At 46.7% G+C, this 17,790-nt stretch overlaps 1 protein-coding gene across 11 annotated transcripts in view; it reads left to right on the top strand.

The window, feature by feature from the left end:
- The first annotated feature begins 393 nt into the window (after positions 1-393).
- The window catches only part of slc12a4 (solute carrier family 12 member 4), a 201,404-nt gene continuing 184,007 nt past the window's right edge, over positions 394-17,790 (top strand). For 9 of the 11 annotated variants that reach the window (XR_015857433.1, XR_015857434.1, XR_015857435.1 and 6 more), the window contains exons 1-21: positions 394-844; positions 9,546-9,637; positions 9,732-9,863; positions 10,105-10,251; positions 10,679-10,733; positions 10,844-10,974; positions 11,134-11,375; positions 11,455-11,669; positions 11,804-11,968; positions 12,160-12,258; positions 12,350-12,407; positions 12,477-12,651; positions 12,779-12,897; positions 13,212-13,310; positions 13,430-13,549; positions 13,625-13,729; positions 13,824-13,992; positions 14,076-14,271; positions 14,927-15,303; positions 15,414-15,521; positions 15,588-15,778. Coding sequence is in view for 2 of the 11 variants with exons in the window: in XM_088370588.1 (XP_088226714.1) it covers positions 715-844; positions 9,546-9,637; positions 9,732-9,863; positions 10,105-10,251; positions 10,679-10,733; positions 10,844-10,974; positions 11,134-11,375; positions 11,455-11,669; positions 11,804-11,968; positions 12,160-12,258; positions 12,350-12,407; positions 12,477-12,651; positions 12,779-12,897; positions 13,212-13,310; positions 13,430-13,549; positions 13,625-13,729; positions 13,824-13,992; positions 14,076-14,271; positions 14,927-15,303; positions 15,414-15,521; positions 15,588-15,778; positions 16,650-16,783; positions 16,867-16,958 (3,351 nt within the window). In the remaining 9 variants the exon portion in view is untranslated. Of the gene's footprint in view, positions 845-9,545; positions 9,638-9,731; positions 9,864-10,104; positions 10,252-10,678; positions 10,734-10,843; positions 10,975-11,133; positions 11,376-11,454; positions 11,670-11,803; positions 11,969-12,159; positions 12,259-12,349; positions 12,408-12,476; positions 12,652-12,778; positions 12,898-13,211; positions 13,311-13,429; positions 13,550-13,624; positions 13,730-13,823; positions 13,993-14,075; positions 14,272-14,926; positions 15,304-15,413; positions 15,522-15,587; positions 15,779-16,649; positions 16,784-16,866; positions 17,770-17,790 lie in introns of those variants that run through there. The other 2 variants (XM_088370589.1, XM_088370588.1) reach the window with 2 other exon arrangements.

Raw genomic sequence — 17,790 nt, 5'->3', positions numbered from 1 at the left:
ATGTTTGTATTGTCACGGACTTGCACAATTTGGCATGTGTGCACATGGAGGTTGTTTTATGTCCTCTGTTCTCTAAACACAATCATAATCCAGCCTCAACTATGTTCCAAAGAGCATTTATCATGCGATCCTAACAATAAAAGTAAGAGACAGCTCATAAAGTGGCACCCAAAAAGTGTCTTTAGCAAGCTCTTCGAGTGCCTTCCTGACAGACGTTCTGCTTTGATCTGCCAATTTTATGGTTTTAGGACTCCTCTTGAAAAGAGAGAGGTAATGCTTATGCAAACATCTGCAAACTCTTTCAAATTTTACGTGCAGCTCTCATTGATTCTGCCTTGTTTTCCAGACTGCCACGTAGCAGTCAAAAGGCCCACACAGTCCGGACCTTGAACACAAAGCTGTTGACGAAAGTCAGGATGGACACACGCAAAGCTGAGGGATCAGCGTAACCTTTGCAAAGAGAGGATGACTTCACTTAAGCCAACCCTCACATCGGGAAACTCCTCCTGCTTTGTCAGCGAACTCAAATGTCTTCCGATGGTCTTTCCCAGTTAAGAACTCCACCTCAGAATCGGGGCCGGTCGGTGGGCGTGGATTGCAATCATAGCCGGGCCGGGGGAAGTGAGAGCAGGATAGTGGAATGCAGTTGCCATTAGTGGGAAGAGGAGCTAACAAGCTAGCCTGTTATGCTGAGCTGGAGTTGGGGATGAAATCATGCCTCATTTTACGGTGGTACCCGTGAGGGATCGAGCCCAGTCTGGCTATGACAGTCTGGAGGGGATCAACTCCGTGGACCACGGCGATGGTGGCCCACCGGATAATCAAGACACGGTCAACTCTGACGGTAAGCTGCACAACTTTTTTAAAAAGTTTGGAATTAGCTCAGCGTGGCTAGTGGCGAGCACCTCTGCTCAACAGCTGGTTGGGTGGTTACCATGGCGATTCTAACAAGGCTAGAAACACGTTTTGCAAGATCTTTGGAGTATGCAAATCGCTTTACAAGTTTCAAAAGTTGACTTAATGAAGGGATACACAACTGGGGATGTGGAGGGGGAAGGGAGGGCTGCGTTGATAGCACACACCTAAAAAAGGCCTCTAAAGGCCGCCTGGCACAAAAGATGGTGCTCCCCTCTGGGAGGATTTGCTTTCCCCAAAATGGGCTGCAGCACATTTCTGCCTCAGCTTGTCACTCACGTGTTTTTACCGTGTTTGCACAAGAAAGAAGAGGGGGAGGATTCAAAACAAGAAGAGCAAGCAGAAGGCAAAGAGTGTGATTATGTGGGATTTGTACATGGGCTCTAGGAAAGAAACATGTTTTGGAATAACAGACTCACACTGGGTGCGGTCTTTGAAATGAATCGGACGGAACCAAAGGCTTGATTTTGTTCAAACCCAAAGGCTTACTGAGCTGCATTTTAAATTGTACTTCAAAGTGAACAGTGTGCTTACTTTGACAGGTTAAAGACTCAGCTTAAGTTCAAATAAGTTCTCTACCTTGAGTTGTATTTCAATGAACACTTTCACAGAATCCGTTTTCTCACACTGGTACCAACTTTCTAATATTTGTCTTGTCACGGGTTTTCAACATTGTGTTGCATAAAGAAAACATAGCAGACAGTAAATACAGACATTTAAATGCTTTTACAATGGCCCATTGACCCGAGGCTTGTACGTGACTTTGTTGAGTCATCTGAAGTTCACTGACACCGGCCCCACTAGGCCAGTTCACATTTCTCACATAAAAACGATGACATCAACACATTCTTGTTTTTTTGCACATCAGGTCCTTTCACAAAGAATGGCTTAAACAAAATGTCAAATGTTAAAGATTGAGTTAGATTTCATACTGCAAAAAATATCAATGCCATGCAAAACAACAACAACAAAAATAATGAAGTAATATTTTTTTAAAGGCGTAAATAATAGTTTGGCTGAAGCAATGACATCCCAGTTCGCGGGCAGCTGCCATGTTGACTACATGGTGTCAAATAAGGAAGTGAGACTGTGGTGAATGAGGAGAACAGGCGTGTGCTATAATAAGGAAAGTTTGCTTCATGGCCATGGAGCTCTACGAAAACAATGGCATCATCATTCTGCAGTTGTCATTGTTTTTGTGCTTAACGTTTGCCTTGCTTTTTTTAAATTTTAACTTTAGATCATTGCAGAAACCAGATTTGTGTTTTCACAAGCAGTGTAGGAAAAAAAAGATTCAGTAAAGGACATATTTGAGTCGAACGTAGTTTTTTGTTCTATTTTAGTAATGTAACCAGGGAGGAAATGACAAAACTCAGCTCTGTCTGGCCCAGAAACGGCCCCCCTCCCGCCATAACACTGCCGTCATTGTGGTCAAGCCAAAAGAGTACTCCCATACATTCACCAGTTTGGGCGGATAGTTTACAGTTGTGCAATGTGACTGCCAGCAACCTCTGGCTATGCTTCCTCACCCAATGTTTTGCTTTGTATTCCCGTTTTGTGATGGCAAAAAAGGAACATTGGCTCATTATTAGCACTGATCAGCACTAAAATATTTTGCTGCTAGCATTCTTAATGTCGTTCCGCATGGAAAAAGTCCTTCCCTAAAGACTGCCATTCAAACAGCCATTAAAAATAAAGTTCATCATGAATGTACTGGTGAGAGGGATGCCATCATAAACATTGCCATTTGTAGAATTTGACAATAGTTGTTAGGATATCAGAGAATTTATGCGGTGGAGTAGAAACAATATTGAATTGGAAATAGATTGCGCTAATCGGCTTCTCAGTGCTAAATCTCCAATGCAATCATTATTGGGGAAGTTTAGCAGATAAGCTGCTTTTCCAATATGGAACTGATGGACACTTAAATTGTTGAGAAAGATCTGACTGGAGCTGCGCTGTAGATGAAAAGCTTGTTTTGTACTCAAAATGTTTTGTTCTAAGAAGTTTGGTATTATGTAGTGTAGGTAAAATCTTTTTTTTTTAAATCACATTTTGTGTTGTCAATAAAATAAGAAATAAAATAAAATAAACAAATAAAGTCCGTGAGTCGTCACCTTATCGTGGTGGAGGGGTTTGCGTGCCCCTATGATCCTAGGAGCCATGTTGTCGGGGGCGTCATGCCCCTGGTAGGGTCACCCATGGCAAACGGGTCCTAGGTGAGGGGCCAGACAAAGCACGGGTCACAGAAGCCCCTTATGATGAGAAAAATAAATGGACTTCGTTTTCCCTCGCCCGGACGCGGGTCACCGGGGCCCCCCTCTGGAGCCAGGCCTGGAGGCGGGGCTCGAAGGCGAGCGTCTGGTGGCCGGGCCTTCGCCCATGGGGCCCGGCCGGGCTAAGCCCGAAAAGGAAACGTGGGTCCCCCTTCCCATGGGCTCACCACCTGTGGGAGGGGCCAAAGGGGTCGGGTGCAGTGTGAGCTGGGCGGCGGCCAAAGGCAGGGACCTTGGCGGTCTAATCCCCGGCTGCAGAAGCTGGCTCTTGGGACATGGAATGTCACCTCTCTGGCTGGAAAGGAGCCCGAGCTGGTGTGCGAGGCAGAAAAATTCCGACTAGATATAGTCGGACTAGCCTCCATGCACAGTTTGTGTTCCGGTACAAGCCCTCTCGAGAGGGGCTGGACTCTCTTCCACTCTGGAGTTGCCCACGGTGAGAGGCGTCGAGCAGGTGTGGGTATACTTATTGCCCCCCGGCTGGGCGCCCGCACATTGGGGTTCACCCCGGTGAACGAGAGGGTAGCCTCCCTCAGCCTTCGGGTGGGGGGATGGGTCCTGACTGTTGTTTGTGTCTATGCACCAAACGGCAGCTCAGAGTACCCACCCTTCTTGGAGTCCCTGGAGGAAGTGCTGGAGAGCACTCCTTCTGGGGACTCCATTGTTGTACTGGGTGACTTCAATGCTCACGTGGGCAGTGACAGTGAGACCTGGAAGGGCGTGATTGGGAGGAACGCCCCCCCCGATCTGAACCCGAGCGGTGTTCTATTATTGGACTTCTGTGCTCGACACGCATTTTCAATAATGAACACCATGTTCAAACATAAGGGTGTCCATGTGTGTACTTGGCACCAGGACACCCTAGGCCGCAGTTCGATGATCGACTTTGTAGTCGTGTCATCGGATTTGCGGCCGCATGTTTTGGACACTCGGGTGAAGAGAGGGGCGGAGCTGTCAACTGATCACCACCTGGTGGTGGGTTGGCGCCGATGGTGGGGGAAGATGCCGGTCCGACCTGGCAGACCCAAACGCTCTGTGAGGGTCTGCTGGGAACGTCTGGCAGAATCTCCTGTCAGGAAGACCTTCAACTCCCACCTCCGGCAGAGCTTTTCCCACGTCTCGGGGGAGGCGGGGGACATTGAGTCTGAGTGGACCATGTTCCGCGCCTCCATTGTTGACGCGGCCGACCGAAGTTGTGGCCGTAAGGTCGTTGGTGCCTGTCGTGGTGGCAATCCCCGAACCCGCTGGTGGCTCGTCGTGCTTTATCGTGCTACAAGTACAGCAGGCAGGTTCTGCTCGACATCGGCAGAAGTCGGTTTTGCGGCGTTCTGGACTTTGATGCGTCGACATTAAAGGCGCTCGGACTGCTGCGTCCTGAAACGTCGCCGACCTCACCCGCTATTCCTCCCCCGGTTGGGAGCCGTCGGAAACGGTGTGCGAGGAGGCAGAAGAGGGGCAAGCGCGGAGGTGTCCGGGCCAGGCTGGCGGCCAACCCAGCGCGCCCGGCGGTGCCCTCCATTCTTCTAGCGAATGTTCGTTTGCTGGACAACAAAATGGATTACGTGCTGAGGTCTACGAACCGGACGGTGCGGAACTGCTGTGTGCTCGTGTTCACCGAGACCTGGTTGAGTGACAACATTCCGGACTCTGCCGTGCATCTGGAGCGGCTAGCGTGCTATCGGGCGGACCGTGCCATTGTACGAGGGGGAAAGTCGCGAGGAGGTGGAATATGCGTCTACATCCGAGAAGAATGGTGCCGGGACTCTGTGGTGGTATGTAAGCACTGCCCCCCACCATTGACCCTTTCCAGTTTGCGTACCGTGCCAAGCGGTCCTCTGAGGATGCCATCTGCTCTGCCCTCCACTCGGCCCTCACCCACCTGGAGGGAAAGGACTCATATGTGAGGTTGCTGTTTGTGGACTTCAGCTCTGCCTTCAACACCATTGTGCCGCAGCGACTCATCTGCAAACTCGACGAGCTGGGCCTCAGTACCTCCCTCTGCAACTGGCTACTGGACTTCCTCTGTCAGAGGCCTCAGGTGGTGCGTGTTGGCGACAAAATCTCCGCCAGCATCACGCTGAGCACGGGGGCCCCCCAGGGCTGCGTGCTCAGTCCATTGCTCTTCACCCTGCTGACGCATGACTGCATTGCGACCTACAGCGACAACCGCATAGTGAAGTTTGCTGACGACACGACTCTGGTGGGTCTCGTCACGAAGGGCGACGAGACTCGGTACAGGTCGGAAGTTGACCTTCTGACCGCGTGGTGCAGGGACAACAACCTCCTGCTGAACGTCAATAAGACCAAGGAAATTGGAAGACCAGGAATTGGAAGTTCCTGGGGGTGCACATCAGTGAGGACCTCTCCTGGTCCGCAAACACCTCGTCACTGGCAAAGAAAGCTCAGCGCCGCCTGTACTTCCTGCGGAAGCTCAGGCGTGCATGTGCTCCTCAGGCAGTCCTGTCTACATTCTACCGTGGCACCATTGAGAGCGTCCTCACCAGTTGCATCGCTGTCTGGGGTGGTAACTGCACTGAACAGAACTTGAAGGCCCTGCAGCGCATAGTGAATACGGCTGTTAAGATTATTGGTGCTTCGCTCCCCTCCCTGAAGGACATTTACACCTCCCATCTCGCCCGCAAGGCAACCTCGATTGCCAGAGATGTGAGTCACCCGGCTCACTCTTTGTTTGACCTTCTGCCCTCTGGGAAGAGGTACAGGAGCCTGCGCTCCCGCACCACCAGACTCGCCAACAGCTTCTTTCTCCAGGCTGTTAGGGCCCTGAACTCGCTACCCCCTTCTGCGTAGCGTGCGGCACTGTTGCGCTATTTTCGGGAATGTCTGCTGTACGCGCACTTGCTCCTTTTTTTTCTGCTCCTCTTATTTATTTATTTATTTGTTGTGTTATTTATTCATTATTTATTCAGCACGCTTTTTGTTATACTTGTTTACTTGTTTGTCTGTTGTGAGCCGTGTCTTGTCACCGTGGGATAGGGGGGAACGAAATTTCGGTTTCTTTGTGTGTCTTTGGCATGTAGAGAAATTGACAATAAAGCTGACTTTGACTTTGACTTTTTTGACTTTGGACACCGGCGGTAAGGGATGCCGTCAAGCTGAAGAAGGAGTCCTATCGGGCCGTTTTGGCCTGCGGGACTCTGGAGGCAGCTGACAGGTACCGGATGGCCAAGCGGAACGCGGCTTCGGCGGTTGCTGAGGCAAAAACCCGGGCATGGGAGGAGTTTGGTGAGGCCATGGAGAATGACTTCCCGACGGCTTCGAGGAAATTCTGGTCCACCATCCGGCGTCTCAGGAGGGGGAAGCAGTGCAATGTCAACACTGTTTACAGTGGGGATGGCGTGCTGCTGACCTCGACTCGGGACGTCGTGAGTCGGTGGGGAGAATATTTCGAAGACCTCAATTCCACCGACACGCCTTCCATTGAGAAAGCAGGGCCTGGAGACTCTGAGGCGGATTCTCCAATCTCTGGGGTCGAAGTCACTGAGGTAGTTAAAAAACTCCTCGGTGGCAGGGCCCCGGGGGTGGATGAGATCCGCCCGGAGTTCTTAAAGGCTCTGGATGTTGTGTGGCTGTCATGGCTGACACACCTCTACAACATTGCGTGGACATCGGGGACAGTGCCACTGGATTGGCAGACTGGGGTGGTGGTTCCCCTCTTTAAGAAGGGGGACCGGAGGGTGTGTTCCAATTACAGGGGAATCACACTCCTCAGCCTCCCCGGTAAGGTCTATTCAGGGGTGCTGGAGAGGAGGGTTCGTCGGAAGGTCGAGCCTCGGATTCAGTAGGAGCAGTGTGGCTTTCGTCCTGGCCGTGGAACAGTGGACCAGCTCTACACCCTTGGCAGGATCCTCGAGGGTGCATGGGAGTTCGCCCAACCAGTCCACATGTGTTTTGTGGACTTGGAAAAGGCGTTCGACTGTGTCCCTCGGGAGGTTCTGTGGAGGGTGCTTCAGGAGTACGGGGTGCCGAGCCAACTGATTAGGGCGGTTCGGTCCCTGTATCACCGATGCCAGAGTCTGGTCCGCATTTCCGGCAGTAAGTCGGATTCGTTTCCAGTGAGGGTTGGACTCCGCCAAGGCTGCTCTTTGTCACCGATTCTGTTCATAATTTTAATGGACCGAATTTCTAGGCGCAGCCGAGGCGTTGAGGGGGTCCGGTTTGGGGACCTCAGCATCGCGTCTCTGCTTTTTGCAGATGACGTGGTGCTGTTGGCTTCTTCAGGCCGTGATCTCCAGCTCTCGCTGGAACGGTTCGCAGCCGAGTGTCAAGCAGTCGGGATGAGGGTCAGCACCTCCAAATCCGAATCCATAGTCCTTGATCGGAAAAAGGTGGAATGCCCTCTCCGGATCGGGGATGAGATCCTGCCCCAAGTGGAGGAGTTCAAGTATCTTGGAGTCTTGTTCACAAGTGAGGGGAGGATGGAGCGCGAGATCGACAGGCGGATCGGTGAAGCATCGGCAGTAATGCGGACCCTGTACCGGTCCGTTGTGGTGAAGAGAGAGCTGATCCAAAAGGCAAAGCTCTCAATTTACCGGTCGATTTACGCTCCTACCCTCACCTATGGTCACGAGCAATGGGTCGTGACCGAAAGAACGAGATCCCGGATACAAGCGGCCGAAATTAGTTTTTCCGCAGGATGTCCGGGCTCTCCCTTAGAGATAGGGTGAGAAGCTCGGTCATCCGGGAGAGACTCGGAGTAGAGTCGCTACTCCTCCACGTTGAGAGGAGCCAGATGAAGTGGCTCGGGTATCTTATCAGGATGCCTCCTGGACGCCTCCCTGGGGAGGTGTTCCGGGCATGTCCCACCGGTAGGAGACCCCGGGGATGACCCAGGATGCGCTGGAGAGACTATGTATCTCAGCTGGCCTGGGAACACCTTGGGATCCCCCGGGATGAGCTGGATGAAGTGACTGGGGAGAGGGAAGTCTGGGAGTCCCTCCTAAAGCTGCTGCCCCCGCGACCCGACCCCGGATAAGCGGAAGAAGATGGATGGATGGATGGATAAAATAAACATTTTAGAAGTGCAAATAAATATTCTTCTCACAAGTATAAAGGAGTAAAAGAGAGATTTATTCCTCAACAACACATGAATGAACCTGATCGTCCATTTAAAAGTGCGTTTAATGTATTGACTCCACCCAAACACTAGATGGGAGTGTTGTGTTCTTTTTAATTTCCCCACCTTACTGCAACTCATCTGTGAAGCATTTTGATGGTGATTAAACAAAATACATCAATTCATTTGCTAGTTCTGCCCTCTACTTATATATGCACCTCAGTGAGAGACAATTACATTCACGTACGATAACACAAGGTTCTATGCTGCATTAATGAGCCCGGCCTCTTGTGGCATCACACGTGTTTGGATCAGGCCACGCAGTGGGTGTTGACCCAGGGTGAGCGGGCGTGCTGGACAGTAGTTGATGTGAGTGCAGCGTGCACAACACTGCCGCTCATAACTATGCTGAGCCTCAGTGACACCACCCGCAGCAGCTACATTGCCACACTGAGCACAGGTGAGTGGGGAGACATATTTATTATTAACCAGTGGTGCTTCAGGTGATTATTTCTTGAAACACATTTTTTACCCCCCAAAAAAGTGATGCAAGGTTTGTTGCTGGTGTCATTTTGGGTTTGTGCATTTGCATCCATACATTTCTAGTCTGGTGCCATCCTGTGTGTTACTTGAATTAGATGGGATGTTGTGAAGTTGTATTTGGCAAGGACCCTTATATAGTAACTTGAGTCCTTACGATAAGACTGTACAGTATGTGATTTATCTCACTTTGAAGAAGGGAGCTGAAAGAGTTTGGAGAGGATACACTTGAAACCTGAGACAGGTCGAACACGCTGGGCCAAAAAAGCTCCAGTAGTTGTTTCAATGGGCAGCAAGATGGCTTTATCGTTTGCGTTTCTGCCTCAAATCTCAAATTTGGCCTTATTGTGTGGAGTTTTCATGTTCAATATAGTCCCAAACCAATGCATGTTAGGTAAAGTGAATTAATCTAACTGGTACTGTTCTGTCTAAATAAATAAATAAATTAATAATTAAATGTCCATATGTGTGAATATGAGTGTAAATAAAATAAATATTTTTCAGACTATAAGAGGGTTCCTGTTCATCAGCGTGGTCTCTTATATGGTGAATTCCATATTTGTGTATATGTGCCCAATGGTCGACTTGCAAACCCTACTAAGAACAACTCTAAAGAAAATGTGTGTGCGCAAATTATTGTAATGAAATAGCATCATTGTCTGAGGTATGGCTGAAAAATGTTCCAAGCAGATCCTTATATCAATGCAATTCTAATTTGTATCGTTTGGTCCCAATGATAGGACATGGCAATCACAAAGAAGACCACCCGTTTCTCAACAGTCCTGATGAGAAGAAGAAGGACTTCTACGATAGGAACTTGGCCTTGTTCGAGGTATTTACTGCGTTGTTTATCAAAATCAACAACCTTAGCTCTTTTTTTAAAAATAGTTTTGCAAGATTTTATATCCCTGTCGCCCTTCATTCAGGAAGAGCTGGACATCCGACCCAAAGTATCTTCTCTGCTCAGTCGCTTGGTCAGCTACACAAACATCACCCAGGGAGCCAAGGAGCATGAGGAAGAAGAGAGTGCGGAGGCCTCGCGCAGAAAGACTCCCAAGGTCGGTGCAAAGGGTAAAATGAAACAACAGGGCTTTCCTGGCCAGCTTTTATATGAAAACCTGCTGACAGATTGTCTGGCAAGCTTGGCTTGGATAGCGTCCACTGTTCGTGTAAGAGCCGTAACACTCTGCAGTGACCTTTTTAAAAAGTACACCAATCAATAATGATCATCAATACCGCTGTTTCCTGAATTATTCAATAATACCCCCCCTCCCCTCCCTCTCTTTGCCTCCCCCTCAGTCCCCCAACATGGGCACTCTGATGGGCGTCTACTTACCGTGCCTCCAGAATATTTTCGGGGTCATCCTCTTCCTGCGACTGACGTGGATCGTCGGGGTGGCTGGCATCATGCAGTCCCTGTTGATTGTTGTCATGTGCTGCACGTGTGTAAGTACGCACTTGCCCACACAAACTGGGCTAATATGTCGACTGGATTTCAAGCCCAATGTGGGTCATCAGCCTGTGCCCACTGGGTACCGGTCAATAGAAGCTAAACGAGCCGCAACATTAGCATATCTGGTGTTGTTGTCGTCAATAGTGGCCACTTAGACTTTTATTTCTGCAGAGCGAGCCGGCGTTACTACCACTGTCTTACGTAATCATCATTGTAGTCGTATGAACTGTATTTCCAGGATACAGCAATAATAAACGCTAGTAATTATTTCAGGAGGGATTATGCTTAGTCAGTTGGAAGATGATGTACCCAGGCATCATTTTGATGGGCGGGTGTTAGCGTGCCACACAGATGTCCCCGCCCGATATCCGTGCCAACCCCTTTTTTATTTTAATTGCACTGTCCCTTTTCCTTTTGCAGACCATGCTCACGGCCATATCAATGAGTGCCATTGCAACAAATGGTGTCGTTCCAGGTAATGTTTGAATCGCTACGTCTACAGATAATAGTCTTATTTGTCATTAAAATTGTGTAAAACTGCATTTTGGAGCATCTGGTTTGTAACAATATGTTTCCTTTTTCTAGCCGGCGGGGCCTACTTTATGATCTCACGCTCTCTGGGTCCAGAATTTGGAGGAGCTGTGGGCCTGTGCTTCTACCTTGGCACCACCTTTGCTTCCGCCATGTACATCCTCGGAGCCATTGAAATATTCTTGGTTCGTTTTTTAGCACAGGAACCATATTTGTATGCATATAATGTTAAAATAAAAAATGGTCATATCATAAAACGTTAAAATATTTAAGATACATTTTCTCGTAGTATTTCATAAATGGGGGAAGATCTAAATTATTTCTGTATTTTCTTTCTTTCTTAGCAATACCTGGTGCCTCAGGCCGCCATCTTTCACGCTGCGGACCACCACGGCACCGACAGCGCGATGCTGAACAACATGCGCGTCTACGGCACCATCTGCCTCAGCCTCATGGCTGTGGTGGTTTTCGTGGGGGTTAAATATGTCAACAAGTTGGCCTCGCTCTTCCTCGCCTGCGTCATTATTTCAATCATCTCCATCTACGCCGGCGCAATCAAGTCCGTCTCTCATCCGCCAGAATTCCCGTAAGTTTGTGTAGAGCATCCTACTGAGAGCTGTTTGAAATCTTTTGGTGACTTTGATTGTTTTTTATTATTGTGTTAGGATTTGCATGCTTGGCAACAGGACCTTGGTCAGAGATCGGTTTGATGTGTGCGCAAAGATCGTAACCATTGGCAACGTCACAGCACCCAGTCAGCTGTGGGACATGTTCTGCCTTCCGGGGAACGCGAGCAGCGCACAGTGTGATGACTATTTCCTGCAGAATAACGTCACAGAAATCCAGGGCATTCCCGGATTGGCTAGTGGAATATTTAAAGGTATTGATGAGAGCCCTTTTGTGGAATGTTTTTTTTTTTCAAGGTTCACAAATGGCATACAAAATAAAATAAAAGCTGCAGCAAATGTAATTAAAAAAAAAACAGGACTGACTCGTGTTCTCTGTTTCTGGTAGACAACTTGTGGGGCGACTACCTGCAGAAAGGCGAGATACTGGAGAAGGATGGCCTCGCGTCGGTGGACTCCCACAGCACCATGGAGCACTTTGGCATGTATGTCTCTGCAGACATCGCCACGTCCTTTATGCTGCTGGTGGGCATCTTCTTCCCCTCGGCCACAGGTGAGATTGTGTCATATACTGGGTCCGACATTTCCACCTTTGGAAAGGAAAATTGCTGTGCTATTTGGATTTCTTGTGAATTTGAAAAGACATTTTAGCATTAACTTATTCACTGCCATTGACAAATATCTATTTTAACTGTGCTGACGGTGAATTAATTATATTATGAAACATTATGTTGTGCTTTGCAGGCATTATGGCAGGCTCCAACCGGTCTGGAGATCTCCGGGATGCTCAGAAATCCATTCCCATTGGAACCATCTTAGCTATTACCACCACGACTCTTGTCTGTATCCTTATTTGGGTGACGATATCAAGTCGAATCTTTTGGTTGGAAATTCACCTGCTGCCACTGTAAATCCCTTGACCTTTTGCTTTAAGATCTAACTTCTGTGATTTTGTTTGGGGCCTGTGTGGAAGGTGTGGTCCTAAGAGACAAGTAAGTCATCTTTTTGCAAACTGTCATATTTGCTTCTCTTTGTTAAATTCAACTCATTTGTGCCTTCAGGTTTGGTGATGCCGTTAGGAACAATTTGGTCGTAGGAACTCTGTCCTGGCCATCCCCTTGGGTTATTGTCATCGGTTCCTTCTTCTCCACGGTGGGGGCAGGTCTGCAGACACTCACTGGAGCGCCCAGACTTCTTCAGGCCATCGCTACGGACAATATCATCCCGTTCCTCAGAGTGAGAAAAAAAATCACGTTGTGGATTATGCATTTCAGAACAAAACCTGAAGACCAACCCTGTTTAATCAGAAGAGAGAAGCAATGTATGATTTTTGCTTTGCTGATTTTTATTTTTTTTGTTTCAGGTTTTTGGTCATGGGAAGGCTAATGGTGAGCCAACATGGGCCCTATTGCTGACTGTTCTCATAGCTGAGCTTGGGATCCTGATCGCCTCATTGGATATGGTGGCACCTATTCTTTCCATGTAAGTTGACTTGCTTTGTGTTGCCGCGACTTTGCATCTTTTGTTGTAGCCAATTAAACATATTTTAACTGAGAATGAAAAGTTAGCAGGTTTTCTTAAATCAATACTATTGTAGATATTTTTAATAAGGTCCCATTTTAAATGATTTGAATTTTTTAGGATGTCTTGATGTTAAAAAAACTATTCAATCTATTTGTTTGGTTGTTGGTTTTGTTTTGGCGCTGATAGCTATATAAAATGAAATGATGCATGCTTGTGTAGATCCAATCACCAAACCCATTAAAATAAGATCCATCTTTTTGTTTTTCTTGCAGGTTTTTCCTGATGTGCTACCTCTTTGTCAACCTGGCATGTGCCGTGCAAACACTCCTTCGCACCCCCAACTGGAGGCCAAGATTCAGATACTACCACTGGTGAGAACAACCTTAAACTGCTCCATTCCACTTGGAGAAGCTTGACAAGTTTTTTTTGCTAGACTAGAGTGTATCCCTGGATCTGAAGCAATGAACATTTCATGTTTTATCTCACAAAGGACTCTATCCTTCCTCGGAATGAGCATGTGCTTGGCCCTGATGTTCATCTCCTCCTGGTATTACGCTATTGTGGCCATGGGCATAGCTGGGATGATCTACAAGTACATCGAGTATCAGGGGTATGTTCATAGCTTCAATGTTGTTTGGCTCTTATGCCTGCTTTCCCTTTAGCGTATTGTGTTTTTCCAATACAGAGCAGAGAAGGAGTGGGGAGATGGCATCAGAGGACTTTCCCTAAGTGCTGCACGCTATGCCCTGTTAAGGTTAGAAGTGGGACCCCCTCACACCAAGAACTGGAGGTACGCTGAAGTCTTCCTGCAAATTATTTATGTCAGACTAAATCATCTCCGTGTACATCATCTTGAAAATAATGATGTCTCTGTTGCCCAACAGACCTCAGCTGTTGGTTCTGTCAAAGCTGGATGAGGATCTCCACATTAAATATCCCCGACTGCTGACTTTTGCCTCGCAGCTGAAGGCCGGGAAGGGTCTTACTATTGTGGGATCTGTCATCCAGGGAAATTTCCTGGAAAGCTACGGAGAACTGCAAGCAGCAGAACAGGTATATGATGGTGTTTTTCAACAGTTGTGCATTGTGTACGATCATTATCTTGATTATTATATTTTTTTTATTTATCCCGCCAGACCATCAAGAACATGATGGACATTGAGAGGGTCAAGGGTTTCTGTCAGGTGGTGGTGGCGAGCAAGGTGCGGGAGGGCATCGTCCACCTGATTCAGTCCTGCGGTCTCGGCGGCATGAAGCACAACACGGTGATGATGGGATGGCCATACGGCTGGAGGCAAAGCGAGGATCCTCGAGCTTGGAAGACTTTTATCAGTAAGCCCTTGAGACACTGCTGTAGATAGAGGCCTAGGTTACCTTTAGGTCAAATGTCAGAGTTCAATTTTTTTTTTTTTTTTACAGTAGATAGCACATTTTATAGACAAGCTAACTTATTGTGCTTCACGTTAAAAGTACATAATATTTAAGAGCATTTAAAAACAAAAGAACTTGAGACATTTAAATAAATAAATAAATTAGTAGCCTAGTAAAATGACTAAAAGAACAGACTGTGCAAGAAAAAGATAGTGGAAACTTTATTTTGAAAATGCCTTTAAAGACCTCAGTTATGAATTAAATATTTAATTAACTGGATTTAAAAGCAGAAATTTTCAGCCTTTTTTTTACTTAAAACTTCCATTTCAGAGCCTGTTGTTAAATTTTTACTGATTTATTTTAAATTGAAGTACATTTTGCTAGTTGTATATGTCCAACCTGCGCTCCCCTTTGTGTAACCTTTAAAGTCCTAAACTTAATAATTAACTGAATAATTGGCTGCGCTTGAATTGTGAACTGCCAAGTGAACATCCTGCTATAATTGCCGCTTGACATATTGTATATTGGAACATTAAGACGATAAGCATCCTCACGTCCTGGGCCGCGATGATTCAATTATGCCCTAAATGGTCTTCGTGTTCTCATCTCCGCACAGACACAGTCCGTTGCACCACTGCGGCCCACCTGGCTCTAATGGTGCCCAAAAACGTGTCGTTCTACCCGAGCAACCACGAGCGCTTCACCGACGGCAGCATTGACGTGTGGTGGATCGTCCATGACGGGGGGATGCTCATGCTGCTGCCTTTCCTGCTCAAGCAACATAAAGTACGACGGCACAAATCCAATGGAGAAAACTATTTCGGTGAAAGTTTGAGTAAACTCTGGCTTTTTTTTTCTCAGGTGTGGAGAAAATGCCGAATGCGTATCTTCACCGTCGCCCAGATGGATGACAACAGCATCCAGATGAAGAAGGATTTAGCCACATTCCTCTACCAGTTGAGGATCGAGGCAGAAGTGGAAGTGGTGGAGATGGTAAGAAATGATCTCATGCAGCGAGATGAGAAGCCCCACTGTGAGCAGAGATGATAATCAAGAAGTTTTTGATTGATGTTATTGAGTAAGAATCCACCAATGCGTTTCAGCACGATAGCGACATCTCGGCGTACACTTACGAGCGCACGCTGATGATGGAGCAGAGATCTCAGATGCTGAGGCAGATGAGACTGTCCGGTGCAGAGAGGAAGAGAGAGGTAACACACAAGTCTCATTAAAATGGCAACGCCTGGAATTCTGACGAACATCCTTTCTTCTCACAGGCCCAACTTATTAAGGACAGACACTCACTGGTGCGAATGGGGAGTTTGTACTCGGACGAGGAGGAGGACACATTGGACAGTCCTCTGCCGGAGAACGTTCACATGACGTGGACGAAGGAGAAATGCGAAGCCGAGAGGAGAATCAGAAACAATGCGCCCGAAAACTTCAGGGAGCTCATGAGCCTCAAACCGTGAGTCGCATTTTCTTAACATTGAAATACTTGCAATGATGCCAAAGTCCTTGTATGTAGTTTGCTCACACTTGGAGTATGTCCGGAACCAGGCACGGGAGTTTTCTTGAATGTTACTTGGGGAAAAGTATCTAACATTTGCTGTACCGTATTTTCTGCACCATAATGCGCTTTTAAAAGACTTAAATTTTCTCAAACATCGAAGGGGGCCTTTTAATAAGGTTTAATATGTAGAGTACGACGAAGAAAGATCGTGGATGCCTGGGCAAAAGTATCGGCTTTAACCCTTGTCCGAGCTCTCTGGGAAACTGGGCTCATTGCTGAAGAGCAACGTTACTACGAGACTGACTCCGTCCGGCAACTCGACGTATTTAATGGCGAACTTTCCCAGCTGTTTATTTGGGAAACAGAAGATGAGGACTTTGATGGATTTGTGGATGAAGATTGATTAACAATAATGTGAGTACAGTATATTAAATAGAATCATGAAGTATTACCGAACTCTTTAGTTTGCTAACTTTTTTGTATTTCGTATGTTTTAGCCGTATGACGCGGTGCGCCGTCGATTTACAGAAATAGCCGCCGTAATTGAGTCTGCGCCTTTTAACCCAAAGTGCCTTATAGTGTGTGAAAATGATACTTGTTAAGAATTTTCTGATAAGTGTAGCTACGGTATGGTAAGTGGTTAAAATTTAAATTGTATTTGTATTCTTTATTGTTGTGTTTTAATTTAGTTGGTTTACTTCAGAAGTATAGTATAGAGTTACATGCTAATGAGCTAAACTAACCCGCCAAACTACGCGACACAAAACAAAACAGCTTTTTCGAACTTTTTAAGAAAATATACATAAGTATACATTTTCAACTCCAGGGACCAGTCCAACGTGCGGCGCATGCACACAGCCGTGAAGCTCAACGAGGTGATCGTCAACAGGTCCCACGACGCTCGGTTAGTGCTCCTTAACATGCCGGGACCGCCCCGTGACACGGACGGAGACGAGAATTGTATCCTTTTATCGCCTCGGCAAGGGACGCACCACAAGAGCAATTTTTTGCCGTTGTTCCCTTCACTTTTGCGCTCACTTCAGATATGGAATTTTTGGAGGTTTTGACGGAAGGTTTGGAGAGGGTGCTGCTCGTGCGAGGTGGCGGACGCGAGGTCATCACCATCTACTCGTGACCAATCAGAACGGACCACGGAGGTGCTTCAACATTCCTCCTCAAGGGTTAGCTGTTCACATTAGAATAGGGTGTCTTTATATCTAAGATAATGGTCTAGTAGATTATCAGAACATTTATTTTGAGCAGTTAAGGGGGGGAAGAATCTTTTTCCTACTGTGGGTCATTTCAGTTCTCCGATGGTGGACTGGATCACATGACACATGGGTTCCCCACCCTAATGAAATGTATAGTAGAAGCAGGACGACTGCCTATGTAGTGTACACAAGGTCAAGGAGGATTTAGATTTTTGCGGGATTCCGACGGGGAGGGGCGTGCACTTTATTTATTTATTTATTTGACTCCTTTAATTTTTCACGTTTATAAGGTAAGAGACTTTACTTAGTGTAAGACTTAAGTATTCAATTTGCATGCAAACCTTTTTTTGTTTTGTTTTAACTTATATGTTCATAGTTTTTGTTCTCAGATGATATGAGCAGTTTGTTTTAAAGGGAGGATGGATGACAAGTAGTGCAATGACAGAACAATGCCAAAAATCCCGAAATAGATTTACTTTTAAGACCGTTAAATTTAATTCCATTTAGTTCAGTAATTTTTTTTTTGCTTTGTTGATGTGTTCAGCCCCAACGCCAAACTGATTTGTATCAATGTCAAGGAATATCCACCTTTGTACAGTAGTTACTTTTATATTGTAAATTCATGTCGGCAGTACTAACTTTGATAGATTTTTTTTACTAAATTACAAAACTTATCACACCAAAAAAGTATACATTTCTATGATTTGATTCCCTTCAATAAATTATTTTACTATACAGTTTTTTGCACTTGTGCTT

Source organism: Syngnathus floridae, chromosome 3, assembly GCF_059516105.1.
Source record: "Syngnathus floridae isolate MCC-2025c chromosome 3, RoL_Sflo_1.0, whole genome shotgun sequence".
In the NCBI taxonomy this organism is placed as follows: domain Eukaryota; kingdom Metazoa; phylum Chordata; class Actinopteri; order Syngnathiformes; family Syngnathidae; genus Syngnathus; species Syngnathus floridae.
The sequence above is the reverse complement of the archived record's forward strand: the minus strand, read 5'-3'. Positions and strand labels throughout refer to the sequence as shown.